Source organism: Gorilla gorilla, chromosome 1 (assembly GCF_029281585.2).
Source record: "Gorilla gorilla gorilla isolate KB3781 chromosome 1, NHGRI_mGorGor1-v2.1_pri, whole genome shotgun sequence".
Lineage (NCBI taxonomy): Eukaryota > Metazoa > Chordata > Mammalia > Primates > Hominidae > Gorilla > Gorilla gorilla.
Window position 1 is genome coordinate 15,874,981 of NC_073224.2, and position 27,737 is coordinate 15,902,717.

The following is a 27,737-nucleotide window of genomic DNA, read 5'->3' on the forward strand; positions in this document are numbered from 1 at the left end:
AGGCAGATCACTTGAGTTCAAGAGTTTGGGACCAGCCTGGGCAATGTGGCAAGATCCTGTGTCTACAAAAAAAAAAACAAAAAAAAAAAAACAAAGATTAGCTTGCATGGTGGCACATGCCTGTGGTTCCAGCTACTAGGGAGGCTAAGGTGGGAGGATTGCCTGAGCCTGCAAGTTGAGGCTGCACTGAGCCATGTTTGCACCACTGCACTCTGGCTGGGATGACAGAGTAAGATCCTGTCTCAAAAAAAAAAAAAAAAAAGAAAAGTAAAAAAACAGTGGTGCCCTTCTGAGCTCTTTCTACCCAGCTTCCTCTGCCAGGTGACTGGAAGTCCTGGGTGGTCTGGAGGGCTCCTGGGGGAGCTGTGGTTTGCTGCTGAGCCTGTTGTCTGCTCATCTCCTCAGGTGTGTGGTTGTGTTGTTCAATCCCCAGAAACACAAACAGCACCACATCCTCAACAGTTCCAGGTAAATGGGCTGGGGTCCTCAGGATACCTCTTCCTTTTGGGAGCTATGAGAAGGGCACTGTCTAGAGTCTCTGTGGCTCTGGGGGCTGGGGCCTGGTTGGGCCCTAAAGCCAGATGGGGAAGTGCCACATGTGCCATTGGTGTCTGCTGGTCTCACCTTTTGAGAGGCTGGGAGGGGGCTAGGCTTAGGCCAGGCTGCCAGTGCCCCTCTGAGCCTGCCCCATCTCTTGCAGGAAAACCATCACTGCCCTTGCCTTCTCCCCTGATGGCAAGTACTTGGTCACTGGAGAGGTGAGTGAGGAAGAGGGCTGGCAGTACTGTAAAGAGGGCAGGTGTCCTGGCCTCCGCAGAGAGCTGCGGTCCTAGGCCTGCTGTCACTTTGGCTTCTGAAACAGACACCAAATCCTGGTTTTCGCTATACCTTAAAATAGTGGTTCTCAAGCTTTAGTGTACATCAGAATCACTTGGAGGGCTTGTGAAAGCACACATCACTAGGCTGGTCCTCAGAGATTCTGATTCTGTAGGTCTGGGATGGGAGTCTGAAATGTGCATTTGTAACAAGTTCCCAGAGAGTGCTGATCCTGCTGGTGAAGGAAGCGTGCTTTGGAAACCACTGCCTTAACTATTCCTTACCCCCGGGGGCCCCCTGCTGGGCTCAGGAGGAACGCTTCTGTCCCGGCGGCATAGTCTTACTAGGGGCAGAAATAGACCTGAGTGGTAGTGGCTCTCAATGCCGGCTGCCCATCAGAACCATTCAGGGAGCTTTGAACAACCTGAAGTACAGACGGCCACCCAGAGATGCTGACTAAAATCCGGGGCCACTTTCTTCCTGGTAATCACTGTTGCCCTCAGATCTTTATCATAGTTCCTCTGTACCCTGCCCTGACTTTTGGCTGGGGAAGTGACGGTATCTAGTAGCTGAGGAGGCGAGGGCCCCGCTCTGGAAGACGAAGTGGGGCTGTATGCCTGTGGAGAAGTCAAGAACTCACTTCCAGTTCTTGCCTTCCTGCAGAGTGGGCACATGCCTGCCGTGCGGGTTTGGGATGTGGCAGAGCACAGCCAGGTGGCCGAGCTGCAGGAGCACAGGTACGGTGTGGCTTGTGTGGCCTTCTCTCCTAGCGCCAAGTACATTGTCTCTGTGGGCTACCAGCATGACATGATCGTCAACGTGTGGGCCTGGAAGGTGAGTGGCTGGGTGGGGTGGCCTGGCAGCCTCACAGGGGTCAAGTGTCAGCTGGGGAGGCAAGAGGCTGCTGACCTGCACCGCTCCATTCCACCCCACTGAACCATTCTCATTCTAGAAAGTTATTTGAAGCAGAAAAGAGCAACTGTGTGGCCAAGCATGTTGGTTGAAGGGGCTAGCTTTATGCCTTCAAGGACTTCTGCAGGAAACGAATCTTTTCAGCTCCTCTAGAAAGGGATTATTTCCCCACCCCTCTTTTTCTGGCCAGTAAATTCTGGAAAGAAACACTTTTTCAAGTACAAATTCTAATTCTCCTCCATTGTCTGAGTCACTGTCTTCTTAGCTCCAAGAGACAGAGCCTTGATTCTTCCTTTGGCATCCCCTCCAGAAAAACACTGTGGCGGCCTCCAGCAAGGTGTCCAGTCGGGTGACAGCAGTGTCCTTCTCTGAGGATTGCAGCTACTTTGTCACTGCAGGCAACCGGCACATCAAATTCTGGTATCTCGATGACAGCAAGACCTCAAAGGTGAGCTGCTGAAGCTGGGAGTAGCCACCAAGGCCCCTGGCAGGGCCTGCCCAGCCCACCCCAGGAGACTCTGCCCCACTTGGGCCTCTCTCTGCATTCCCAGCAGTCATGCAGAAGTTTTGGATGAGCCAGATGCTGTCTGGGCTGAGGAGTAGGCCCAAAGAGGAAGGAGGTGCTGGAGGCATCCCCTGTACTCTCTTAGGGCCTAGTTTCCAGGGGCAGGCTCCGGGGTGGATGGGGGTGTAACAGTGGTGTGCCTCCACAGGTGAATGCCACTGTGCCCTTGCTGGGCCGCTCAGGGCTGCTGGGAGAGCTACGGGACAACCTATTCACTGATGTGGCCCGTGGCAGAGGAAAGAAGGCGGACGGTACCTTCTGCGTCACGTCCTCAGGGCTGCTGTGCGAGTTCAGTGATGGAAGGCTTTTGGACAAGTGGGTGGAGCTGAGGGTAAGTACCTCCGTCCCCAGGGGTAGGGTCTGCTCATGTCTCAGCTCAGGGGAGAACTAGTGCCCAGGGCTTCAGACTAGGGGCTGGTCCCTTGTGCATACGGGAGATTCCCAGGAGAACGAAGCTTGGGGGAGCTAGAGCTTGGCCCATTTCCAGCCCTTGGTGATCTGTATAACTGCCTCCTCTCTGCTCTTTCTGTCTCTTTCCCCTGCTTTCCTCTTCCGCTCAGAACATAGACAGCTTCACAGTAAGTGGTGCCTGCACCTTCCTCTCTTTCTCATGCTGTTTCTTTCTCTTCACTGGGCTTTTCCTACTGGATCCTCTGGTGCCTAGAAGAATCCTCGATTCCTAATCCCTGGCTGGACAGGGCTGAGGGGCTCAGAACAGGGCAGCTGGGCGGCTTTTCCCTTGCCCCTGCCTTGGCCGGTCCCTCCTCTTGGCAGGTGGCTGTTGATGGGTGGGGAGGAGAGAAGACTGAGTGGGCAGGTGGCCTTGCTGAGCTGAGCCACTCTGCCCACAGACCACAGTGGCCCACTGCATCTCTGTGAGCCAAGACTACATCTTCTGTGGCTGTGCTGATGGCACCGTGCGCCTTTTCAACCCCTCTAACCTGCACTTCCTTAGCACCTTGCCCCGACCCCATGCTCTGGGGACAGACATTGCTAGCATCACCGAGGCCAGGTGAGCTACGTGGGCCCCCCTTCCTCCATTTGTAGCCTTACCCCTGCCCAGTCTTTCTTGTCAGTGCCTCAGGGAGCAGGTGAAGAGTGTATTGATGCCCCAAAGATTATTGGGAACACCTCTTTAGACAGAAGAATTTGGGTTTATCGGTACTTGTTGCAACCAAGGAGACCCCACCCCATGGAGAACTGTGGAGAGTCTCAGTAAGTGGGTGTTAGGAGGGACATATGGGATTTGGGTTTGCGTTGGGTGATTTTAGGAATCGTTCAAGGGATTGAAGTATTCTGGTTGGATGCTGTCAGGAACTAGGGGCGATTCTACAGTGGAACATCTTGTTAATTTATCTAAGAGGTGAAGGAAAGGTAGGGGGCTAAAGCTGTGTTTGGTCAAGAAGCCGCCAGCAGTCATGTAGATGGGAAAGGCGGTGTTTGATCATTGTCATGGTTCGTTGTGGTTTGTATGGTGATCTTGTTTTTATCTGTGCACAGAGTAGTCTTGTTTTTGTTTTGCCCCATCACAGCCATAGAAGTACCTTGTCTAACGTTGGTGTTCTGTGAAGCTGTGTTCATCCGAACACCATGGCCCAGCAGCTAGTGCTGGGTCAGGTTCCTGCTGATGGCTAATAGGGGCTCCTTTCTTCTCTCAAGCAACTACTTCCAAACCTGCAGGTCCAGGGAGGGCTCCTCACACACTGCTCCTTGCATTGTGGATTGGCTTCTCTTTTCATTCCCTTCAGTCTGACCAGTGTGCCCTGTCCTCTCCCTACAGTCGCCTCTTCTCTGGAGTGGCGAATGGCAGGTATCCAGACACCATTGCCTTGACCTTTGATCCTACTAATGAGTGGCTGTCTTGTGTGTACAACGATCATAGCATTTATGTTTGGGATGTGAGGGACCCCAAGAAAGTGGGCAAGGTGTACTCGGCTCTGTATCATTCTTCCTGCGTCTGGAGTGTGGAGGTATGTGGGCTGGCTGGCTGGCTGGAGACTGGCCAGGTTGGCTGGGATACCATTTTGAGGACAGAAAGTAGGGATCCCCAAGTATAATCTTAGATTCCTGCTGCCTCCCTGTTTCTCCAGTGACCTCCCTGGGATAGATCCTGGGGACTGAGTTTGAATGTTACAGGCTTCCCCAGTGTGCTCCATCCTTAGTTTTGCCTCAGTCATCTTGGACAAGTTATTGAATTTGACCAAGCCTCAGTTTCCTCACCTGTAAAATGGTGTACTTGATTCACCTAATTGTTCTAAGAATAAAATGAAATAATGTAAGTGGGAGACATAGAAGAGTGCCTGATATATAGTGGGTGCTTCCCCTTGGTCATGTTGAAGGGTATATACCAGTTATGTATGGCCTGTGACAGGCACTGGGCTAAGTCCTGGCCACCATTCCCTCTTTCGTCCCATTCCCTTCCATCTCCTTGGGTAGGCAGAGGACTGCTCCCGAATGGAGGTCTGATTGTGTTCCCTCGGCCCCTTCAGGTCTACCCCGAGGTGAAGGATAGTAACCAGGCCTGCCTGCCCCCCAGTTCCTTTATTACCTGCTCCTCAGACAACACCATCCGCCTGTGGAACACAGAGAGCTCCGGGGTGCATGGCTCCACCCTCCACCGAAACATCCTCAGCAGTGTGAGCCCTGAGGCTGTGGGGCCCCGCTTCACCCTCAGTGCCCCCATCCCCACAGCTATTGCACCTTGTTACTGGGAACTGGGTCCCTAGGCCTTGGCCTTCCAGCCTTCATTTGGCTGTGCTCTGTGGTCCAAGGGTTTGTTTTGCTCAGCTTTCTTGCCCCTTGCAGCTGTACTGGTCAGGCCTGCCTCATCCACCTTTTCTAACCTGTTCCACTAGGACCTCATTAAAATCATCTATGTGGATGGGAACACCCAGGCCCTGCTGGACACAGAGCTGCCTGGAGGAGACAAAGCTGATGCATCCCTGTTGGATCCCCGCGTGGGCATCCGCTCGGTGTGTGTCAGCCCCAATGGACAGCATCTAGCATCAGGGGACCGTATGGGCACACTTAGGTAATGCCAGGTCCTGGGTGGGTACTGACTGCCTCTCGTGGTGCGGAGTTGGGTATTTAGAACTTTAGGGAGGGTTTGGCTCGAAAAGATTGGGCAACAAGATACTTATTTACAAGGCAAAGATAATAACTTCACAATGAGTAAACCTAGCAGAAATCATCTTCACCAAGTGATCAAGGTTAACATCCTCATATCAACATCATTAAGCCCATAATAGGATGTACTAAGAAGGATGTGACATTGTTTCTGTGCTATTCTTACCAAGAATGCATAAACTCAATATAGGCGTGAGAAAACATCCGACAAACTCACACTGAGGTACATACCACAGAGTAACTGATCAATACTCTTCAAAAGCATCAAGATCATGAAAAGTAAGGAAAGACTAGAGAACTGTTACAGACCATAGAAGTCTAAGGAGAAGTAACTAAATGCAATTTGGATTCTGGATAGGATCTAGAGTCAAGAAAAAGGACATAGTAGGAAAACTGGTGAAATTTGAGTAAGGTCTCTAATTAATAGTATTGTGCCAACATAAATTTCCTAGTTTTGATAATTGCAGTATTGTTATGTAAGATGTTCACATTAGGGAAAGCTGGGTAAGGGAAATATAGACGCTCTCTGTTCTTTCAGCAACTTTTCTCTAAGCCTAAAAGTTCAAAAAAAGGAAAAAGGAGGAGAAAACGTAGCAGAGGAGGGGGCGTGAGTCCTTCCTGCGGCCTGGCCATGGCCTCTTCCTACCTCTCCTCATCTTTGCAGGGTGCACGAACTTCAGTCCCTGAGTGAGATGCTGAAGGTGGAGGCCCATGACTCTCAGATTCTGTGCCTGGAGTATTCTAAGCCAGACACAGGTCAGGAGAATGCCCGGAATGGCACAGGGCTCCTCCAGTCCTGCCGGCGCCACTTATATCTGTCCCGGCTCTTGGACGTGGGGTCGGTAATCTTTGGATCACTGGTGTCTTTGCTGGTTCAGAGGAAGACAGCTCTGTCCTTGCTCCGTGGTTCACATGGCTTGGGGATATGGGGCTCAGTTCCCTCAGGGCTCTTTGCCAGGCCCAGATAAGGACTGTTCAGGGCACTCATGGGCTGATGGAGTTCTTTCATCCCCAGGTCTGAAACTGCTAGCATCGGCGAGCCGGGACCGGCTGATCCACGTGCTGGATGCCGGGCGGGAGTACAGCCTACAGCAGATGCTGGACGAACACTCATCCTCCATCACTGCTGTCAAGTTTGCAGGTGCGGACAGGGTGAATGAGACACATCCTGCCACTCTCACCCCTGCTGCCTTCTGCCTCCCACCTCCATGAGAAGGGTCTGCCAGTCGTCGGGGAGTGTTGGACAGCAGCTGGGAGGCCTGGAGCTGGTTGGGAAGATAGGTGGAACAGAGACTCTCAGTGCTGGGACTTGAGCCAACCAGGTTGGACTGAGGATAAGGAGACAGGAAAACCTGGGTTTCCAGGTTTAATTTAGTTGGTTTTCCCTGGCATGTAGAGTAGCTTGATGGGGGATCTCATGGAGGGAAGGTGGGAGGCAGGCTGCTCCCGTGTGGTGAGAACAGTGGGAACAGCTGGGCTTCCCTCCTTCACAGCCAGTGATGGGCAAGTCCGCATGATCAGCTGTGGAGCAGACAAGAGCATCTACTTCCGCACTGTGCAGAAGGTGAGGGCACTGGGCTTTCCTGAGAGGGGCGGGGCAGGGCGGGGTCTGCCATTCCCTGCCTAAGGTTACAAGAGGTGAAGGGAGGCGCAAGTAGGGCTCCTGGGGCCTGGCGAGGCATTTGGGTGTGGGCCTGCCCACATGCTCCACCCCTGCAGTCTGGAGATGGAGTGCAGTTCACACGGACACACCACGTGGTGCAGAAGACGACCCTCTATGACATGGATGTGGAGCCCAGCTGGAAGTACATGGCTATCAGCTGCCAGGACCGAAATATTCGGTGGGCGTCCCCTCCTCAGACTCTGCCCACATTCCTTCATCGCCCTACGGGGTCAGCTCTGTGCAGCTAAGTTCCCACATCTGTCGTTCTGTACAGGACTTTGTACCCCCTTGAGCCTACAGTACTTTGCTTCACCCGAGAGGTGGTAGCCTGTTTGCTGCTGGGGGTAGCTCCCAGAGAGCGTAGACTGGGAGTGAAAGCTGGCATTTCCATCCCCCAGGCGTGTTCCACCTTCACCGCCTCCTCATGAGAAAGACACTATGTTTCTTACAGGATATTTAACATCAGCAGTGGAAAGCAGAAGAAGCTGTTTAAAGGATCACAGGGCGAGGACGGCACACTCATTAAGGTAAGGACCCAGAGGGGGTACTGGACAGGGGCTCGGGGACAGAGTGGTGCTGGGTGGGAGGGACTGGTACTTCCCATGTCCTCCAGCTGCACACCCTGCTACTCCTCAGGTGCAGACAGACCCCTCAGGGATCTACATTGCCACCAGCTGTTCTGACAAGAATCTCTCCATTTATGACTTCTCCTCAGGTGAGTGCGTGGCCACCGTGTTTGGCCACTCAGGTGAGTGTAGCCTGAATCCCCGAGTAGAAGCTGATACCTGCGTAAACCTGAGTGAGTTCCACCCCTGGAACTTCACTCTTCTATTAGTTTCTTGGGACCCGCAGAGCTACCTATCCCTACCCTGCAGCCAACCCCCGTGTCCACTGTTGGGATGGAGAGGACTTGGTTGGGAATTTAAGGTGGCTTATAGACCGTATTCTTTGTTCTTCACAGAGATTGTCACTGGCATGAAATTTAGTAATGATTGTAAACATCTCATCTCTGTGTCTGGGGACAGGTGAGCAGCTTCCCTGAGAGGCAGATTCTTACTCTGCCACAGCACCCTGCCCTCCCCTCTCTCCATTTCAGTGATGTCTCTGGGAAGTGGGGTTAACAGGGATAGCTCTTGGCTGTGCTTGACCTGAAGTGGAGGGTGACTCTGGTCTCCTTGCCATCCATGGATAAGGGGAACGAATGGCGCTAGCCATTCTACCTGCCCCTCCTTCAGCCAACTGTGTGGCTTTACCCCAGCTGCATATTTGTGTGGCGCCTGAGCTCTGAGATGACCATCAGCATGAGGCAGCGTCTGGCCGAGTTGCGCCAGCGTCAGCGGGGCGGCAAGCAGCAAGGACCATCCTCTCCCCAAAGGGCTTCTGGACCCAACCGGTGAGAACAGAATGTGGGCAAGTGATGGGTGGGTGTGCAGATGGCTTGCTGGGACCTCACTGCACTTCCTCCATGCTTTGGGCCTGCCATTCAGCAACTCTGTCTCCCAAGACCTTACCTCTCACACAAGGATCCATGATGTCAGCCTCTTCCCCCTGTTGAGTCTCCTCTCCCCCCATTGAGTCTCATCTTCCCCTCATTGAGTCTCCTCTTCCTTCTTCCCCCATTGAGCCTCCTCTCCCCCTATTGAGTCTCCTCTCCCCATGCCCCTCCTTGTCTCGGACTCAGGCACCAGGCCCCATCGATGCTGTCTCCTGGACCAGCTCTCTCATCAGACAGTGACAAGGAGGGAGAAGATGAGGGGACTGAAGAAGAACTTCCAGCACTGCCCGTTCTTGCCAAGAGTACCAAGAAGGCACTGGGTCTGTGGCAGTTGGGTGTGGGGGCAGACAGGCCCTAGTTGGTATAATGGCTAGATATGGTTTTTCTGAGACTGTGGGGTGAGAGCAGTGTGAGCTGAGGAAACTGAGGCATCATTGTGGCCACACAGGGTATGGGCTGATGGGGCCAGGGCTCCAGGGTTGGGTTGGTAGGGGGCAGGAGACACTTCCTCTGATTGCCTGTTTCTGTCTAGCCTCGGTCCCCAGCCCAGCCTTGCCCCGAAGCCTGTCCCACTGGGAGATGAGTCGGGTGAGTCGCCATTGTTAAAATGTCCTTCCAAGGTTAGAGGAGGCAAAGGGAGCTGTGAGAACAGGGCTCTCTGGGCCTGGTAGGGTACTGGGGCATGGGGTCTGCCCACATGCTGCACTCCTGTGTCCAAGGAAGGCCTTGTCAGGGAAGTTGAAGCAGCTGGGCCGGTCCTGGGTGCGGGGTGAAGAAAGCCCAGGTATTTCCTTCCTGTGGACCAGATGGGGTGGATGGAGCACAGGGTCAGTCAGCACTGGGGAGGTGGGGCACTTGTTCAGCCGCCTGGTGCCTGGAAGTAAATATCATCAGAGAAGAGCTCAAGGTGGAGAGGACAAAGGACCCCTAAGCCAGATAGTTAGAACTAAAATGCAGGAAATCAAGGATCCAAAGAGCGGAGATCTGGACAAACAGTTCTAAAGACCCCGGTTAGGAGGTAAGCGGAGAACTTCCAGAATAGTTAGAGGGAAAAGGCCATGAGGGGACCCATAACTCAGCGACTGCCCTGGGGTGGCCAAAGGGGGATCAAGGTGTTCAGAGCAAGTTCCCAAGCACCAGTACCTTCCGTTGTCAGCAACAGTTTCACAGAGTGATGATGCTGTGGTGTCTCTGGAGCACCCTGACCGGGCCAGGGGTCTCAGGCCTGGGCTATAGGTTTGTCCTTGGTGCTGTGAAGGGACTTTGGGGCCCCCAGCTATTGGAGTGATTGGGGTAGAGAGGCAAAAGGAGTGGTTGGGGTAGACAGGCAGAAGTGACCTTTGCCCTGGGCTGGGTTTCTTGGGGGACTCTTGGTAGTAAGTGGTTGCTGCTGGGGCTGTCCTCAGAGTAGGAGACTTTGAGAGACCCCCAGCTCTGAGGCATCCATGATACCAGGTGAAGGCTGAGACTAGGGGTTCCTGTGCCAGAGGATGCGGAATGCAGCTAAGAGCATGAACTCTGGAGCCAGACTAACCTGCAGGCCACTTACCGTCTGTGGGACGCAGACTGGTCACTTAAGCCCCCTGTGCTTCAGTCTCCTCATCTGTAAAACAAGGATTATACTAGTGCCCATTTCAAAAGGTTGCTGTGAGGATGAAGTAAGCTAGTATGTGTAGTGTGCCAGGCACATAGTAAGGGATATGTGGATATTTGTTGATCTTACTGTGTGGTTGTTGTTACTCCTCCCCCACCCCCTACCTCCCACCAGGCACAGGAGTCCGTGGGGTTCCTAGACCCAGCTCCTGCAGCCAACCCAGGACCCAGAAGAAGAGGGCGCTGGGTTCAGCCAGGTGTGGAACTGAGCGTTAGATCCATGCTGGATCTGCGGCAGCTGGAAACACTGGCCCCAAGCCTGCAGGACCCTAGCCAGGACTCGCTGGCCATCATCCCATCTGGTCCCAGGAAGCATGGGCAGCAGGCCCTTGAGACTTCACTCACTAGCCAGGTGAGCCTGCTTTCTCCCAGCTCTCTAGAGAGTTCCAAGGGGCCTTAGGCAGCCTTTGCCACCAGCTGGGACCTGAGCACTGGTCCAGCTATGCTTGCTCTGCCCCTGTGGCACATGGGTAACCTGAACTGCAAAGCCAGGATGGGGGTGGCTGGGCTGTATGGTTTGGTCATCAGGATAGGCAGGGGAGGGGTTGGGGTAGAGAGGCAAAAGTGGCCTTTGCCCTGGGCTGGGTTTCTTGGAGGACTCTTGGTATTAAGTGGTAGCTGGAGGTTGGCAGCTCAGAGTGCTAATATAGTTCATCCAGAAGCTCACATCAGCAACTGGAGCCCAGCCTGGCTTCTCGATGTCTGTCTTTCAGCTTCCCCTTGAATGAGTGCACACCGCATCCTTACTCACCTCCACCTCTTCTCCAAGGGGAGGGTTGGCCCCCAGGATACTCAGGGCTTACCCCCCAGCTACCACTGCCTCATCTGTCACCTCTGCTCTGTTAACATCCCTTTGTGTGTTCCCAGAATGAAAGGCCCCCTCGGCCTCAGGCTTCCCAACCTTGTTCCTATCCCCATATTATCCGATTATTGTCACAAGAGGAAGGGGTCTTTGCCCAAGATCTGGAACCTGCACCCATTGAAGACGGTATTGTCTACCCGGAGCCAAGTGACAGCCCCACCATGGATACCAGGCAAGGATCCTGCCCTAGCCAGACCTCGTGCCCCCGTCTTCCCCTCCCTATGAGTGTTCTTTAGTCGAGGGAGGGTTGGCCCCCAGGATACTCAGGCTTTCCTTCCAGCTCACCACTGCCTCATCCCTCACCCTGATCACACACAGGCAGGAGTCCAGCGGGGCTGCTGCCTACCCCTGCTCACTGCCTTTTCTTCTCCCTGCTGGAATCCTGGCAGTGAGTTCCAGGTGCAGGCTCCAGCCCGGGGAACTCTGGGAAGAGTGTACCCAGGCAGCAGGAGCTCAGAAAAGCACAGCCCTGACAGTGCCTGCTCTGTGGCTTACAGCAGCAGCTGCCTTTCCAGCCCCGAGCACCCCACTGAAGGTGAGGCTGTAGCCTGGAGGGAGGGGCCATGGGGGGTGGGGCCTGGAGGTGGGTGGGGAGGCTCTGGCAACAGATGGGTGCAGTGCGATGCCTCTCTCCCCTCCCCACACCCAGACTCTGAGAGCACGGAGCCCCTCAGTGTGGATGGCATCTCCTCAGACCTTGAAGAGCCAGCTGAGGGCGATGAAGAAGAGGAAGAAGAGGAGGGAGACGTGGGCCCCTATGGGCTACAGGAGGGCAGCCCCCAGACTCCAGACCAGGAGCAGTTTCTAAAACAGCACTTTGAGACTCTGGCCAGTGGAGCTGCTCCAGGTGTGGTCAGAGGGCCAGCATTTAGTGCCTGCAATTTGCCCTTCTCCCCTCCTTGCCTACCTGAGAGGAGGGTCCCAGGGTATAGGCTGTGGCTGGGGGTCTCAAGGAGGCAAAATCTGGGGCAAGGGCTTGGTTTTTGCCCCAATTCATCATTTCTCTGACCTTGGTAGGGGCCCCAGTGCAGGTGCCAGAGAGGTCAGAGTCTCGGAGTATCTCTTCACGATTCCCGTTGCAAGTACAGACCCGCCCACTCAGGTACAGAGGCCCCCTACCCCCAGCAGCAGCTCCGGCTCTCCTGGCCTCCCAGGGCTGCTGCCCTCTCCTCTCCAGTGTTCTGTCTCTCCATGTGCGGGGTGTTTTGCACTCCCGGTTTTGGGCTAACTGGCCTTTCCCCAGCCCTATCTGGCTTTGTGCTTGTCCTCTCCTAGTGCCCTGGTGCTATGAGTTTCTCGCCATTTTGGCAGGGAGGAGCATTGAGCCTTCTCTGGGCCTTCTCCCACATTTCCTCCCTGTAGGGAACCATCCCCGTCCTCCTCAAGCCTGGCACTGATGTCGAGACCAGCCCAGGTGCCACAGGCATCTGGTGAGCAGCCGAGAGGCAATGGTGCCAATCCCCCTGGAGCACCCCCGGAGGTGGAACCGTCCTCTGGCAACCCCAGCCCCCAGCAGGCAGCCTCTGTGCTGTTGCCACGATGCCATCTCAGCCCTGACAGTAGCTGGGCTCCCAAGAGAGTGGCCACAGCCAGCCCCTTTTCTGGACTCCAGAAGGCCCAGTCTGTGCACAGTCTGGTGCCACAGGGTGAGGAGCCTGATGGGTTCAGTGCCAGGGTGCAGGGTGTATGGAACACATGTACATGCTGGAGGAGGGAGGGCCTGGTGTGGCCCTGATGTGCCACTGTGCTGGCCACTAGGTGTCCCTTAGTGGGCATGTGGAGGGGAACAGCAGCTCTTCGGGATTGGGTGTTGGCACCTGGGATGCCTTCCTCAACACCTGACCTGTTCATACCTCTGTCTCCTTTGCAGAAAGAGATGAGGCCAGTCTGCAGGCCCCTTCACCAGGTGCACTGCTCTCTCAGGAGATGGAAGCTCAGGATGGTCTGGGCTCCCTGCCCCCAGCTGATGGCCGTCCGTCTCGGCCTCACTCCTATCAGAACTCCACCATCAGTTCCATGGCCAAGATATCCCGCAGTATCTCTGTTGGGGAGAACCTGGGCCTGGTGGCTGAACCTCAAGCTCATGCCCCCATCCGAGTCTCACCACTCAGCAAGCTGGCCCTGCCCAGCCGGGCTCACCTGGTCCTGGACATCCCCAAACCACTGCCTGAACGTCCTACCCTGGCTGCATTCTCTCCTGTCACCAAAGGCCGGGCCCCTGGTGAGGCAGAAAAGCCTGGCTTCCCGGTGGGCCTAGGAAAAGCTCGCAGTACAACTGAGAGATGGGCCTGTTTGGGGGAGGGCCCCACTCCCAAGCCTAGGACAGAGTGCCAGGCTCATCCTGGGCCCAGCAGCCCCTGTGCCCAGCAACTGCCAGTCAGCAGCCTCTTCCAAGGCCCTGAAAACTTGCAGCCCCCACCCCCTGAGAAGACTCCCAACCCCATGGAATGCACCAAGCCAGGGGCAGCCCTGAGCCAGGACTCAGGTGTGCACAGCTCCCCAGCTCTCATCTCCTGCCCCATCCTTACTCTCCCCTCTCTGTTGGCCGCTGTCTGGCTCCATCCCATTTCTGTGGGTACAGCTTCTGGTGTTTCTTGTCCTGTCTGCTCCTGTCGCAGGTCCGTAAGTCACACCCCTGATGGTGAGACCCTCCTGCTAACCTTCATGACTTCCTTGTGACTCACTTGCCCATTCAGTGGCTTCTGAACTTAGGGCTGGCCGTCTCCTCTGGACCTTGTTTGTGTGGTGTTGGGGAGGCCGTTGGAAGAGAAGCCAAGAGGAAGGGACTGAGGGCAAGTGGGGGGTGCAATGCTGAGGGCTAGGTCTCTCCCGCTCTGAGTGTCTTGGGTGCGGAGGCCTGAAAGGGCTACATGTTGGGCCTCACTGAGCTGTATCCGTCTCTTTCAGAGCCAGCGGTGAGCCTGGAGCAGTGTGAGCAGCTGGTGGCAGAGCTCCACGGCAGCGTGCGCCAGGCCGTGCGGCTCTACCACTCGGTGGGTGTTAGGTGCCCCCCGGCAGGAGGGCGAGCACGTCAGTAGTGCTGGGTGTTTCGGATAACCATGTCCAGAACAGTATGCTAAGGCTCTTGTGCTGACAGGATGGCACACTCAAGAACATCTTGGGCAGCATAGGTGAGGGGGTTAGAGGCCAGGCTAGCCTCTTGTACCGAGCACCTGCGGTCATTTCTGGTTAAGAGCTGGAGACTTCCCTCAGGAGGTGAGGCCTGAAGAGACCACACCTCCTAGTTGGCTCAGGACAATCCCAGTTTATGTCGTTGTCCCAGTGTAATTATTAATGGCATCCTTTTTCATATCCATGAATTATTTGGCCCCCTTAGACATAGGGGACAGTCCAAGAAGGCCCAAACTTTGAAAGAGAAAGCAGATTCTGCCGGAGTTGTCATAAGGAGTTGCTTATAAGATGTAGACGGTTCTGCAATCCAATGGGTTCCTCCTTGGGCGTCACCTCCAGAGTCTGCCTGCATCCCATGTTCCCTGGCCATACATGCTGATCTCGGCAGGTAGAGTTCCCAGCTAGTCCCTTCTGAGGCAGGCTGGACCCAGGTGGGGCCCCTCCCTTTTATATGTCTGTTGACAGGCTCCTCCACCTCACTTCTGGGGGTGCTGTTTCAGGTGGCTGGCTGCAAGATGCCCTCAGCAGAGCAAAGTCGGATTGCCCAGCTCCTCAGAGACACCTTCTCTTCAGTGCGACAGGAGCTGGAAGCTGTGGCTGGGGCAGTGCTGTCCAGCCCAGGCAGCAGCCCTGGGGCTGTGGGAGCCGAGCAGACACAGGCCCTGCTGGAGCAATACTCAGAACTGTTGCTTCGAGCCGTGGAACGGCGTATGGAACGCAAACTCTGAGTTCTGGAAGCCTGTCCCAAGTGAATGAATGCCCCAGCGATTCCAAACTGCAGCCCCTCTGCCACTCACCAAAACCTGCGGGGCTGCTTGGAGTGGAAAGCGGGGAGCAGTGTTCCGAGGCAAAGCAGCCTTCCCAGCCGCTCCTCATGGGGGGCGTGTATTTATTAATTTATTTCCCTGACTGTTGCCTCACTTCCTTGGAACTCCTGCCTCCACAGCCGCTCCGGTGGCAGGGACAGGTCTTGGGTCTTTGTCATCTTGGTGCTGTGAGAGGTAGGAGGGCAGCCTGCCCCATCTAGGAATCTGGGAAGGGCTGGCCCTCTCTTAGAAGCCATTTGAAATTACTGCAGGGATTAGCTCCCTGTGGTGGAGCATACACAGGGTACTCTGGGGTCCAGGTGAGGTGATGTGGTATTCAGTGCCCGTCAGCCAACTGTGGGCCTTCACCTCTACCTCCACTTCCCCTCTCACACCAGCTGCACTCCCCTGGCTGCCAGAGCAGGGTGGTTTTCCCCAATACCTGGCAGCTCAGAAAGGCAGAGCCATCTGGCCCTCCAGGGTGTCCCCAGCCATCAGGAGACCTGAGTTGGTATTTGGACCTGAGCCCGCACATTCCACTCCCATTCTCCCTCCAAGAGGGGCCCAGCGTTGTATTTCCCTGTGACCCCTTACTTTCCTGGCCAGAACTTGAGCCAGCTGTGGGACGTTGCTGCAGGACAGTAAGCCCTCACCTGGGCAAACATGAAGCTCTGGCCTCCTTTCCTCAGCCCCTTGTTCTTCCCTGTCCTCCACCCTGGACCCCAGCCGGCTGCTGGAGCCCAGAGGCCACCTTCTCCCTGCATCCCGAATGATGCTTAGTCAGAAGCCTGTGTTGGAACATCCCTCGTTTACAGGGCGCTGGCCTACCTCCTGAGGACCTCGGCCACAGATGAGATCACATACATGCACGTGCACACATGTACACACACACACCTACCTGCACAGCACGCCGTTGAGTGTTGGTTGCTAGAGTATCCGGCTGGCTGCTGTGTGCCTGGTCTCCTCACATCCTGCCTCAGCTTCACCACCCTGGCTTATGTGGAACACCTATCAGGGAGCAGAAAAGGGGTGCAGCACACTAAGTGAACCCAGATTCTGGATTCTTGGTGTCCACAGCCTAGCTGATACAAGATGGCCCATAGGACACCTGGTTTAGGTAGAAGGAGCCTCCTCAAAGGCAGTGCTGGGCACCCACGGGTGTGCTGGATACTGGAGTTTGAGAGGAGGGAGGTGCTGGGACCAAAGGAGACACTAGAAAAGTGGTAGATGGGACATGTAAGTGGCAGAGGTGAGGGGATAGGTTAGAATGTAAAAGGGCAGTAATTAGGGGTGAGGGAAAGGAGATAGGGGACCCTAGGAGGTAGAGTGGGACCATGTCGTGAGGCAGTTGAAGAGTTGAGGAAAGGTTTTTCTGGGCCCTACTGCTCCCCTCTGCTGCAGGTAAGTCAGAGCAGCTTTACCACAGCTTCAGGCCACGAGAACCCCTTCACCCGCCCTGCTGCGCCATAGGCAGAGGCTTATAAAGAAATGGGTTCCGGGCCAGGTGTGGTGGCTCAAGCCTGTAATCCCAGCACTTTGGGAGGCCGAGGCGGGTGGATCACGAGGTCAGGTGATTCAGATCAGCCTGGCCAACATGGTGAAACCCTGTCTCTACTAAAAATAAAAAAATTAGCTGGGCGTGGTGGTGGGCGCCTGTAACCCCAGCTACTTGGGAGGTTTAGGCAGGAGAATCGCTTGAACCCTGGAGGTGGAGGTGGAGGTTGCAGTGAGCCGAGATCGCGCCATTGCACTCCAACCTAGGTGACAAAGCTACACGCCATCTCAAAAAAAAAAAAAAAAAAAAAAAAAAAGGGGGTTACAGAAGGTTCCCAGCTCCGGGGCATCAGCCTGAGTGCGCTTGAGCTGCTCCAAACCTGGCCCTTCCCCACTCCTCTAGCATCGCCACCCGCATGGCCCTGGAACTCCCGCGGCGGCGGGGGCGGGCCCGTGCCTGCTGTGCCCCGACTTCCCACACCAGCCGCGCCCACCGCAGGTGGGACTCAGGTTCGACCTCTGGGCCAGGTCCTTCAGGAGGAGGGAGCTACCCTTCGCCAGAAGTTTGTGAGAATGTGGCCGCCCTTTTCCTGCCCTCTGCCCTATGCGGGTGGGGGCCTCGTGGCCCGGCCGGCGCCCCGTCCCCTTCTGCATGTCTGAGGGCACCGGCGACCGCCGCCCCACTCCAGATTTGCCCCCGCCCTGTTTTGAAAGCCCCTTATTTATAACTTTTCTACTTTGTGCAGGTCGCGGCGCTTCCCGCCTCATCCTCGGCTGCATGGGGCGGGGGGGCTGTTTTTAACGTGCCCGTTTGTACTGATGCATGAACTTGTCAATAAACACAATTGTTTGTTAACCCTGGGATGCCGGCCAGTGGGGCAGGCCGAAGCGGGCGCTGCCGGTTGCTCCACCGCTTCGGTGGCAGAACCGGGTGTGCGTCCAGGGGCAGGACGGGGCGGGGTGCTGGGGGTGTGGCCTGCGGCGGGGGCCTCTGGAAGGGCGGGGCGAGAGTCTGGGGGTGTGGCCTGCGGCGGGGACTCCGGGGAGGGCGGGGCGAGTGCTTGGGGTGTGGCCTGCGGCGGGGACGCCGGGGAGAGAGGCGGGGTCTCGGCCGGCGCTGACGCAGTCATGGCGGAGGCGGCTTTGGAAGTCGTGCGGAGCGAGTTACGAGAATTCCCGGCCGCTGCAAGGGGTGAGTGGCTCTCCCACAGGCTGCGGCGATTTCCGAACACGGGAGGGGCCCTGGGATGCCGCTGACACCGGGGGCTCGGAACCTCGTGTGTGCGACTGCCCTGAGGCCCCGCTCGGGTTGCTCTTCTGTGGCAACCTGCTTCCCTTCTCCCGTGTTCGCGCGCTCCCGCGGCTTCCTGGGTGATTCTGTTCACGTGATTCCCAAGGCCCGGTGCCGTCTTGACCGTGGTCGCGGCGAAGCCCTGTGTTTCCTACAGTCTTGAGCAGCTTGCTGTTACCCTTGTTGAAAGCTCATGGAAGGCACACAGGTGGTGGTCGGATTCCTCCCCCACGTGCCCCACCTCCGACCTCAACTCCCTTGTCGCACTTTGGGAGGATTGCAGGCTGACCAAATGGTCCCTGGCTCTTCCCCTGCTTGGTTTTTATTCCTTTTCTTTCTTTCTCTCTTCCCTCCTTCCTTCTTTTTTCTATTTTTAAATGATGTCTTACCACTGAACAGCAACACAGGCTCATGTGTATGTGATGGGTATGTAATATACAATGGTACGCAATGTAAATGAAGCAAGGTTCCCTCCCAGCCCCAGTTTGCATTCTTACAGAAAGATTGTTTATATCCGTGCACACACGACTTTTTACTTTTTTGTACAAATAGTAGCCTGCTAAACACACTCTTCTGCACCGTGTATGTTGGAGATCATTTCACATTCCTCTGCCTCAGTCTTTTTCACCTCTGTGTGCTAGTGCTGTATTCACTTAGTCATTTAGGTCATGTCCAATCCGTTGTTTTCAATAATGCTGCAACGAATACTTTGAGTATTGATTTGACAAATACTTATTCAGCCTCTCTGTGTGCCAGGCTCTGTTCAGTGTGTTTGAGATACATCACTGAACAAAACAAATCTGTCTTTTACAGTCTATGTCCTGTTACATTCTAAGTGAGAAGGTGGACAATTAACCACAGGTGTACTGAATGAGTACATTGTAGAGTAGAAGTAGGTTAGAAGGTAAGTGCAGGCAAAGCCCTCTGTGGGAGTGTGCCTGATGTGTTTAGGAAACAGTGAAGAAGCCAGTCTGCAGGAGCAGTGTCTTCTGCACATGTGTGAGTATGTTTGTTGGTTAAATTCTTTATATTTTTTGAGACAGGGTCTTACTCTGTCACACAGGCTGGAGTGCAGTGGCACGATCATAGCTCGCTGCACCTCGACCTCCCAGGTTCAAGAGATCCTCCTGCTTCAGCACCTGGGAGTAGCTGAGACTACAGGCATGCGCCACCACGCCTGGCTAATTTTTTTGAATTTTAGTAGAGACAAGGCTGGTCTCAGATTCCTCAAACAATCCTTCCACCTCAGCATTCCAAAGTTTTGGAACGCCATGGAACACATAAGCCACTGCTCCCGGCCTTGTTAAATTCTTAGCAGAGTTATGGGGCCAAAGCAATTGTTTGGATCCCTTTTGAAATTTTCTCACTTGGAAGCCCCAGGAGAGGAAAGCAGCCATTCTCTAAAGGAAATGGTGAGCAAGTAAAACAAATCCCTAATTGCAGAAGTCCAAAGGGTGAAAAAATGGCAGTTTCCATGTATTTTCAGAATCCCAGGCTGTGTGCAGTACTCACGCCTGTAATCCTAGCACTTCAGGAGACCAAGGTGGGAGGCATCTCTTGAGGCCAGGAGTTCAAGACCAGCGTGGGCAACATAGTGAGACACCATCGTGTGGTGGCATGTGCCTGTAGTCCCACCTCCTGAGGCAAGAGGATTGTTTGAGTCCAGTAGTTTTGATGACAGTGGCGGGGAGTTTGAAGCAGATGCTGTCATCATGCTGGCTGCAGTGGGGAGGCACAAGTTGGGCAGCAGACACGGCTCTGGGAGCAGCAGTGGTGGTAGTGAGTCCCCTGTTCCCTGCATCCCCGAGGCAGCCGACTGCACCACCCCCACCCTCACATGGCTGGGCAGGACCTGCTCCTAAGCCCAGACCCTCTGCTGCAGCCTGAACCTCGCTCCCTCCCACATCCCAGAAGCCCGCGAGCACCCTGCCAAAGGTGCAGCTGGGACTTGTAGGGACTTGGACTTGTGAGTACAAAAATACTCACACATGTGCACAAAGATCCTGCTCCTGCAAACTGGCTTCTTCACTGTTTCCGGAACACAGGACTACTAGGCTCATTTGTTTGGGGTGGTCAGAGCTGCCATGCCATATGCGCCTTGCCCACCGCCGCTGTGGGGAAAATGCGAAGAGGAGAGGCGGCTGGGGCCACATGTTCCACAGAGCTGGCGGGAACTGGGGACAAGTGGGAGCCCCACCCCTTCCAAGTTGGTGGAGTGGGAGCTCCCTAGGCGCAATTACAGCCACCCAAGCCAGGGCTGCAACTCAGGCACCCCTGTGCTCTTGGGAGCCAGGAGCAGGCAGGAGCCCCACCCTCCTAGGTGCAGCTGCAGCCTCCCAAGCTGCAGCTGTGGACCCAGGCATGTCTGCACTTTTGGGGACCCAGGAAGGCCCCTTCCTGCTGCCGCAGGCTTGGAAGTGCCTGATCCTGCTGTCTGGCTTCTCCCCACTGTCAGCACCTGATCAGATCATGGAGCAAAGTTGAGGCCGAGCCTGGGTGCTATTGCAGCCTGGCTGGGTGTGTGAATGCTCTGGGCAGTGCTGACACACCAGCCCCCTGCCACCTTGGCCCCCTCTGGCCTTTGGGTGCCAACGAGCATGGGAGGGAGGCCAAGAGGGGCTGAGGGCAGCTCAGTGCTGGCCTGCAGGCACCCCTTGGCACAAACAGCTTGGGTGCCGTGAATGGTGGCAAGAGGCAGACAGGTTCCTGGGTGGAAGGTGGCGGGTCCCGGTGAAGCCCGACCTTCAAGCCAGGGAAGGCCTGAAGCCTGGGGGCTGGGCTGCCGGTTCCATGGACCGGAATGGGAACTTTTGGTGCTTTTTCCGGCCCACCCATGGCTGCCCATGGACCAATAGGCATGTACGTCCTCCCCTGTGAGACCCATAAAAAGCCCCTGACTCAGCCAGACCAGAAGAGACGATGGGACGACCAGCTGCGGGGAGGAGCTACCCTCTCTGCTGAGAGCTGGAGAGATGACAGGACAACCTGCCCACAGAGAGCAGCTACTCTAGCCAGGGAAGCAAGCAGGCATGCCAGCTCTTTCTTTTCCAGTATTCCTGGGCCCAGTGGGGTCTTCTCACTCAGTTACAATATTTGATCTAAGAACATTCACTTTCCAGCTGATCAGAAAGTAAAGGTGAGTGGCATGGTGTGGCCGTGAGAGATGCAGTGTGACCTCAGAGGTGAACATCAGTGCCGGGACCATTTGGAGCAGGATGTGGTAACCACCAAGTGGAAACCATGGCCTTTTGGCTCGACCTAGAGCGTGAATGTAGCAAAGCGAAGCCCTGTACGCTTTAGAAAAACCAGCAGAAAGACACTCCAGTCTGAGTGAGCAGCTGGAACAAAGCTCTGCTGAGCTGAACACTCAACAGGACTACCTGCCTGCAGAGAGAGGAGCTATCCTCTTTGCTGAGAGCTGAACACTCGTTGGGACACCCTGGCTGCGGAGAGGAGCTGCCCACTGTGGGTCTCCTCTGAGCTATTCTATGGCTCAGTAAAGCTCCTCTTTGTCCTGTTTACCCTCTGCTTGTCTGTGTGTACCTCATTCTTCCTGGATGCAGGACAAGAATTGGGACCTGCTGAGTGGCGGGGCTAAAAGAGCTGTAACATGAAGAGGGCTGAACCATGCGTCTTGCTCGCCACATTGTGGGTGACCAGAAGGAAAGAAGAGCTGCGGCCCTTTGGGGAGTCCAGACCCAGGAGCTCCCCAAGCTGGGGTTCTGACACCCTCTTTAGGGCTCTGCGGTTCCTGGTATCTGCAAGCTTCCAGGCACCACCATGCTTCCCAGTGTCAGCTGTGGAAGCTGCTTATGGTACACCTGGTCTAGCTGCAGCCTTGCAGGAAACCAGCGCCTGTGTTGGCACCTGAAGCTGCCTGCCCCACCGCAGCCCACATGCCTAGCTGTGCGCAGTGGCCAAACCCCACACTCATTCGCTCACACACCCCTCGCTGCCCCACTCGCCCTTGGCAGGTGTGGGATCCAGGCCGGAAGCATGAGCTGAGCACAGCCTGCAGGGCCGAGTGGGCCCAATGGGCCTGAGCAAAACAGGCAAAGGCATCACTGGCCACAGAGGTTTCCAGCTGGTAAAGCAACACCCCAAAGATCCCGTGACAGTTTATGGCTGCGGTGAGCTATTATTGCGTCACTGCACTTCAGCCTGGGCAACAGAGCAAGACCCTGTCTCTTAATCTCAGCGAGTACAACAGGAAGATGTACTGAGCCCCAGACCACCCCGTCTCTCAAGGTGACTGCTTGGATGGGCTGGCGTGACTGGGAAGGCCTTTGCCACTTTCTTCTCTCCTGGATTCCATATCTACTGGATGGGTGCCATCTTGCCTCTAGCCAGGGAAGCAAGCAGGCACACCAACTCTTTCCTTTCCAGTATTCCTGGGCCCAGTGGGGTCTTCTCACTCAGTTACAATATTTGATCTAAGAACATTCACTTTCCAACTGATCAGAAAGTAAAGGTGACTGGCATGGTGTTGCTGTGAGAGGCGCAGCGTGACCTCAGAGGTGAACATCAGTGCCGGGACCATTTGGAGCAGCATGTGGTAACCACCAAATGGGAACCATGGCCTTCTGGCTCGACCTGGAGCATGAATGTAGCAAAGCGAAGCCCTGTACACTTTATAAAAACCAGCAGAAAGACACTCCAGTCTGAGTGAGCAGCTGGAACAAAGGTACCACCTGAATAGAGGGTATGTGGCAAGGGCAGGCACGAGACAGGAAATCAGACTGGAAGAGTAGGTTGGGCCTGGTCGTGCTTGCCAAGGCAGGCGGCATTCTCTAAGGAGCAGTGGTAAGCCGTCGAGGCATTTGTTGCTAGGGGTATGACGATATGAGATTGTATTTTCAGAAGATGACTGGGGCTATGATGATGAATGCTTTGGGAGGGAGTGGAATTAAGCCAGAGAAACCAGCTAGTTCACTACTGCAACCATCCAGCCAGGATACTGGAGACTTTCATTCAACATTAGGCAAATACTTGCTGAGCACATGCTGTGTGCTAGGTACTGTTCTGGGTCCCAGGGGTGCATCAGTGAACAGACAAGTGTCTCTGCCCTTGTGGAGTTCACATTCTAGCAAGGGTGAAAGAATGATAAACAGTTTATGTAGGTGAAATATATATATATATATATATATATATATATATATTTTTTTTTTTTTTTTTTTTTTTTGAGATAAAGTCTTGCTCTGTCACCCAGACTGGAGTGCAGTGGCACGATGATAGCTCATTGCAGCCTCTACCTCTTGGACTCAAGTGATCCTCTGGCTTCAGCCTCTAGTGTAGCTAGGAGTATAGGTGCATGCCACCATGTCCAGTTAATTTTTAATTTTTTTGTAGAGATGGGGTCTCGCTACGTTGCCAAGGCTGGTCTTGACCTCCCGGCCTCAGCAATCCTTCTGCCTCTGCCTCCCAAAGTGCTGGGATTACAGACATGAGCTACCACGTCTAGCCCTAAAATATATAGCATGTTAGATGGTGAAGAATGCTAACGAGAAAAAATACAGAAAGGGATATAAAGATTTGCGGCAGGGGGACAGATTATAAATTTAGAAAGTATAGTCGGAGAAGGAAGTCTTATCAATGTGCTATTTGAGTGAGGACCCAAAGGAGGTAGCTGGAATGTGGATGCCAGCGGAGGAGAGGAGACGGTGGGTTTGAGAGACATAGGAGACAGAATCAACAGGACTTAGAGCCAACCAGTAGGATGACGGGAGTGAAGGAGAAAGCTGAGTCAAAAAGATTTTGATTAGAGGTGACACAGGGCCACTGTAGACCCCTGCGCAGGCAGCACACCACGCAGCCTGCCGAAGTGTACGTGGTGGCCCTGGGTGTCTGGAGACGGTGATGCTGTTCAGCAGGACCCAAACCATAGCCGAGCCCTTCCTTTTCCTCCATTGGTGTCATCTGGTAGTTTGTCTTCCCGGGTAAGAAGGTTGTAAATTTCTTAAGATGATGATTGTGTCATCCCTGATAGCCCCAGATTAGCCAAGCCAAGTGCTGAGCACATTCCAGGTGCTCAGTAAATGTCACTGTTAAAGGGGGCTTCCCAGAGCCACACAACACCCAGAATAGCCCGTGGCCGTGGGGCCTCAGCCTTACTCATTCTGGAGCTCGCAATGCCACTTCCATGGTGGCCTTTCCTGGTAGATGCTAGGAGGCTGGCCTCTCCAGGGTGGGAAGGCATAGGGTCCACTGTGCAGACACAGCCCCACAGGGGATTTGGCTTATGGGCTGGGTAGCAGCCTCTGGCCCTGTGGACGGTCAGGGCCCATGCTGGTGTGTGTGCGTGATGCTTTCTGCTTTCATTATTCCCTCCTCATCTTTCTATTACTGGTTGTCCAGGGTCCTTTGGTCACCAACGAGCATTTCCCAGTGACACAGCGCGGCCTTTCCAGGGAGGGCATCTCTTGGGCAGGGACTGGGTGCTGCAGACTTCAGCCCTTCCATCCCCTGTCTTCTTCTTTCTCTCAGAGCTCTGCATGCCTCTTGTTGTGCCCTACCTGGACAAACCCCCAACTCCGCTCCACTTCTACCGGGACTGGGTCTGCCCCAACAGGCCGTGCATCATCCGCAACGCTCTGCAGCACTGGCCGGCCCTCCAGAAGTGGTCCCTCCCCTATTTCAGGTGGGAGCTGCCCTGGGTTCAGGTGTGAGCAGTGATTACTGGCATCTGGGCATGGGCTGAGTGTCCATTCCTCTAGAGCCACAGTGGGCTCCACAGAGGTGAGTGTGGCCGTGACCCCAGATGGTTATGCGGATGCCGTGAGAGGGGACCGCTTCATGATGCCAGCTGAGCGCCGCCTGCCCCTGAGCTTCGTGGTGGATGTGCTGGAGGGCCGGGCCCAGCACCCTGGAGTCCTCTATGTGTAGAAGCAGTGCTCCAACCTGCCCACCGAGCTGCCCCAGCTGCTGCCTGATCTGGAATCCCATGTGCCCTGGGCCTCTGAAGCCCTGGGTGAGTGGAGGTGGGGTGGTCCTGGCCCTGGACAGGGAAGATATGGGAAGGAGGGGGTCAGCCTGTTTGCCCTTAGGTGATGACCTGGCCTATGGGCTTGGTCCCGTCAGCATCTGGTGCAGCTCACTGAATACATTCCCAGGCCTTGACTTAATCATAGATGAACTGCCAAAGATTGTTGTCCTTCCTTCTGCCCCAGGGAGGGAGGACCCCTTCCTCAAGATTTCCCAACCTCTGCCTCTTCTCCCTGACCCCTTTCTTGGGATTCTTCTGTGCTCACCCAGGTTTTGGCTCTGGCATCACTGGATGGCAGCTTTCCCCAGCCTGGCCTTCCTAACTTGCTCTCTGCCTTCTGCCCTGCAGGAAAGATGCCCGATGCTGTGAACTTCTGGCTGGGGGAGGCGGCTGCGGTGACTTCTTGTAGGTGTAAGGGGAATACAAAGGTGGGGAAGGAGCAGGTTGGGGCAGAGGGAGGGAAGACGAGGCCAGGAGTGGAGGGATGGCCCTGGGTGGAGGTTGGGCTGTTCTCTAAGATTTCTTTTGGCTTCTAGGACTCGGGCACCACAGAGGGTTTCCCCTGACAGCTGAGGTCGGGGAATGGACCCATGGCATTGGGGGCGGGTGCATTGTTTCTTCTAGACCCAAAGAAACCTCCCTGAAGGCCCGCTGGGCCAGGGGGTAAGTGTAGGAGAACTTTTCCTCTTGTTGAAGAGGAGACCAGGGCCTGGTGAGCATCAGGTCCCTGGTAGGCAGAGTTCCAGAATGCCCATCAGAGCCCCTGGCATCTCCAGCCCACTGGCTCTATGCGTGCTTCTCTTTTGTCATAGGCCGTCTTGGGGTGCAGGGCTCTCAGCATGATGGTTTGCCTCCTCCCGTGCCCCTGCCCTCCATACCCTGCCCCCGGGCCTTCTTTCTGTTGGCAGTGCACAAGGACCACTATGAGAACCTCTATTGCGTGGTCTCAGGAGAGAAGCATTTCCTGTTCCATCCGCCCAGTGACCGGCCCTTCATCCCCTATGGTAGGGGATGTGGCCTGCAGGGAGGGGCTGGGGAACAGCTGGCCCAAGGGGGAGGGAGGCAGCAAGAGCCTGGGAGGCCAGTTCCCAGGCCTGAGGTGTGGCTGTGGCATCCCCAGTGCACCAGGGCCCCTGATCCCCTTGCCCCTGCCCAGGGCTGGCTGGGGTGGAGGAGGGTCTGGCAAGTTCCAGGCTGTTTGCAATTCCCCCACACCCTTCTCCCTTGGGCTCCAGAGCTGTACAGGCCGGCAACCTACCAGCTAACTGAAGAGGGCACCTTTAAGGTGGTGGATGAAGAGGCCATGGAGAAGGTGTCTGTCCTGTTCTTGGGCTCTAGGGAGGGAGAAGGGCAGAAGCCTGGCTCTGAAGAGCAGGCACAAAAGATCTGGGGAGGTGGCACCTTGCTCTGAAAAGTCCCTAAGTCTGAGGCCTTTCAGTGCTGAGCCAAGCAGGGTCTGTGGTGTTGACCTTTGGAAGGGACAGAGCCTGAAGTCCTGGGGGGTCTGGGGGGCTGCTCCCTGGCATCTGATGTGTTCCCAGGTGCCCTGGATCCCACTGGACCCCTTGGCGCCAGACCTAGCACGGTACCCTAGTTACAGTCAGGCCCAGGCCCTTCGCTGCACGGTGCGGGCCGGTGAGATGCTCTATCTGCCGGCTCTGTGGTTCCACCACGTCCAGCAGTCCCAGGGCTGCATCGCAGGTGAGGAGTTGCCCAGGCCGCCTGGGGACAGGCCCTGCCAAGGTCCAGCAGGGCCTCTGGGGGGAGGCTTGGGAGGCTCTAGGTCAGAAGAGGGATCTTCATGCTCAGATCCCCGTTCTTCCCACAGTGAATTTCTGGTATGACATGGAATACGACCTCAAGTATAGTTACTTCCAGCTGCTCGACTCCCTCACCAAGGCTTCAGGCCTTGACTGATGGAGCACTGGTGAACACGACCAAGCACGCCTCGGGGGACGGGGCCAGCCCCTCCCTGGCCCGGTCAGTTCTCGAGAGAGCCTGGAGTGTGCATGCTGGCTGCTGGCCCCGGGTCCGGCATGGCTTGAGATCAGCTTTGGAGGATCTTGGAATGTGGTCATAAGGACTCAAGGTGCCAGGCAGGTCTGGGTGAGGGTTCTCAGGAAGTTGCCACACAGGTGAGCAGAGTGGGGATCAGGTGCAGCGGCACCTCTCCCCAGCGCTGTGATGTTGGGCGAGTCACTGCGTCTCAGGCATTGGTGTCCTGTCAGTAAAGAGATAATAATGGCTGTACCTCGCGGGGCTGTTGTGGGCTTGGAGATGATGTCTATGAGGACCAGCATGGAGCTGGCACACAGGACATGTTGAATAAAAGGTAGCTGTGAGTCGTATGTCCTTTTTTTTTTTTTTTTTTTTTTAAGATGGGGTCTCGCTCTGTCACCCAGGCTGGAGTGCAGTGGTGTGATGTCAGCTCACTGCAAGCTCCGCCTCCCAGGTTCACACTATTCTGCCTCAGCCTCCCAAGTAGCTGGGACTACAGGTGCGTGCCACCATGCCCGGCTAATTTTTTTGTATTCTTAGTAGAGATGGGGTTTCACCGTGTTAGCCAGTATGGTCTTGATCTCCTGACCTCGTGATCCACCTGCCTCGGCCTCCCAAAAGTGCTGGGATTACAGGTGTGAGCCACTGCGCCTGGCTTATGAGTCGTATGTTCTGATCCTCCCTCTTGAAGTTGCCTTCTGTGGTCTAAGGAGGGCCTGAAGGTTCAGGTAAAAACTTCAGGGTGACCTTCACTGGGGGTGAGGGCTGGATCCCAGCCTGGGCCCAAAGAGCCGTCAGCTGCCCAAGTCCCACTGTCCATGAGAGCCACCGCAGCCCCTCCCTGGGACAAGCAAGCAGACCTGAGTCTTGTAGCTCTCTGGTCCGGACCACTTTGGCCCAGGACCTTGAGAGCTATTCCTAGCTCTCCTACGGTTACTGTCC

The 27,737-nt window shown here is 55.4% G+C and overlaps 1 protein-coding gene, 1 long non-coding RNA gene and 1 pseudogene across 2 annotated transcripts; 2 read left to right on the top strand and 1 right to left on the bottom strand.

Moving 5' to 3' along the window:
- Positions 1 to 436: 436 nt before the first annotated feature.
- LOC129532032 (mitogen-activated protein kinase-binding protein 1-like) lies at positions 437 to 15,935 on the top strand. Its single transcript, XM_063707365.1, has 29 exons — positions 437 to 468; positions 701 to 758; positions 1,480 to 1,650; positions 2,039 to 2,176; positions 2,442 to 2,624; positions 2,854 to 2,871; positions 3,145 to 3,305; positions 4,074 to 4,263; positions 4,783 to 4,929; positions 5,149 to 5,324; positions 6,084 to 6,175; positions 6,435 to 6,560; positions 6,913 to 6,983; positions 7,139 to 7,260; positions 7,534 to 7,609; positions 7,719 to 7,797; positions 8,044 to 8,107; positions 8,341 to 8,475; positions 8,764 to 8,897; positions 9,110 to 9,165; positions 10,346 to 10,582; positions 11,098 to 11,264; positions 11,482 to 11,627; positions 11,742 to 11,939; positions 12,110 to 12,194; positions 12,455 to 12,738; positions 12,963 to 13,577; positions 14,000 to 14,085; positions 14,725 to 15,935. The coding sequence occupies exons 3-29, from the start codon at positions 1,489 to 1,491 to the stop codon at positions 14,950 to 14,952; spliced, it is 4,176 nt and encodes a 1,391-aa protein (XP_063563435.1). The 5' UTR covers positions 437 to 468; positions 701 to 758; positions 1,480 to 1,488; the 3' UTR covers positions 14,953 to 15,935.
- On the bottom strand, positions 8,891 to 17,371 carry LOC129532040 (uncharacterized). Its single transcript, XR_008677632.2, has 4 exons — positions 17,262 to 17,371; positions 15,929 to 16,038; positions 10,127 to 10,180; positions 8,891 to 9,451 (listed from the first exon to the last, which is right to left on the bottom strand). It is a non-coding gene; the product is annotated as an uncharacterized lncRNA (long non-coding RNA).
- A 216-nt stretch (positions 17,372 to 17,587) lies between these two features.
- On the top strand, positions 17,588 to 26,762 carry LOC129532048 (bifunctional peptidase and (3S)-lysyl hydroxylase JMJD7-like; annotated as a pseudogene).
- Positions 26,763 to 27,737: the final 975 nt, after the last annotated feature.

What these genes read in the sequence shown, in the direction of transcription:
- LOC129532032 (XM_063707365.1), top strand. Translation starts at nt 1,489, where the DNA reads ATGCCTGCCGTGCGGGTTTGGGATGTGGCAGAGCACAGCCAGGTGGCC. An exon ending in CATTTATGACTTCTCCTCAG is followed by an intron (nt 7,798 to 8,043) that starts GTGAGTGCGTGG and finishes TGTTCTTCACAG; the next exon opens with AGATTGTCACTGGCATGAAA. An exon ending in AGCCCTGAGCCAGGACTCAG is followed by an intron (nt 13,578 to 13,999) that starts GTGTGCACAGCT and finishes CGTCTCTTTCAG; the next exon opens with AGCCAGCGGTGAGCCTGGAG.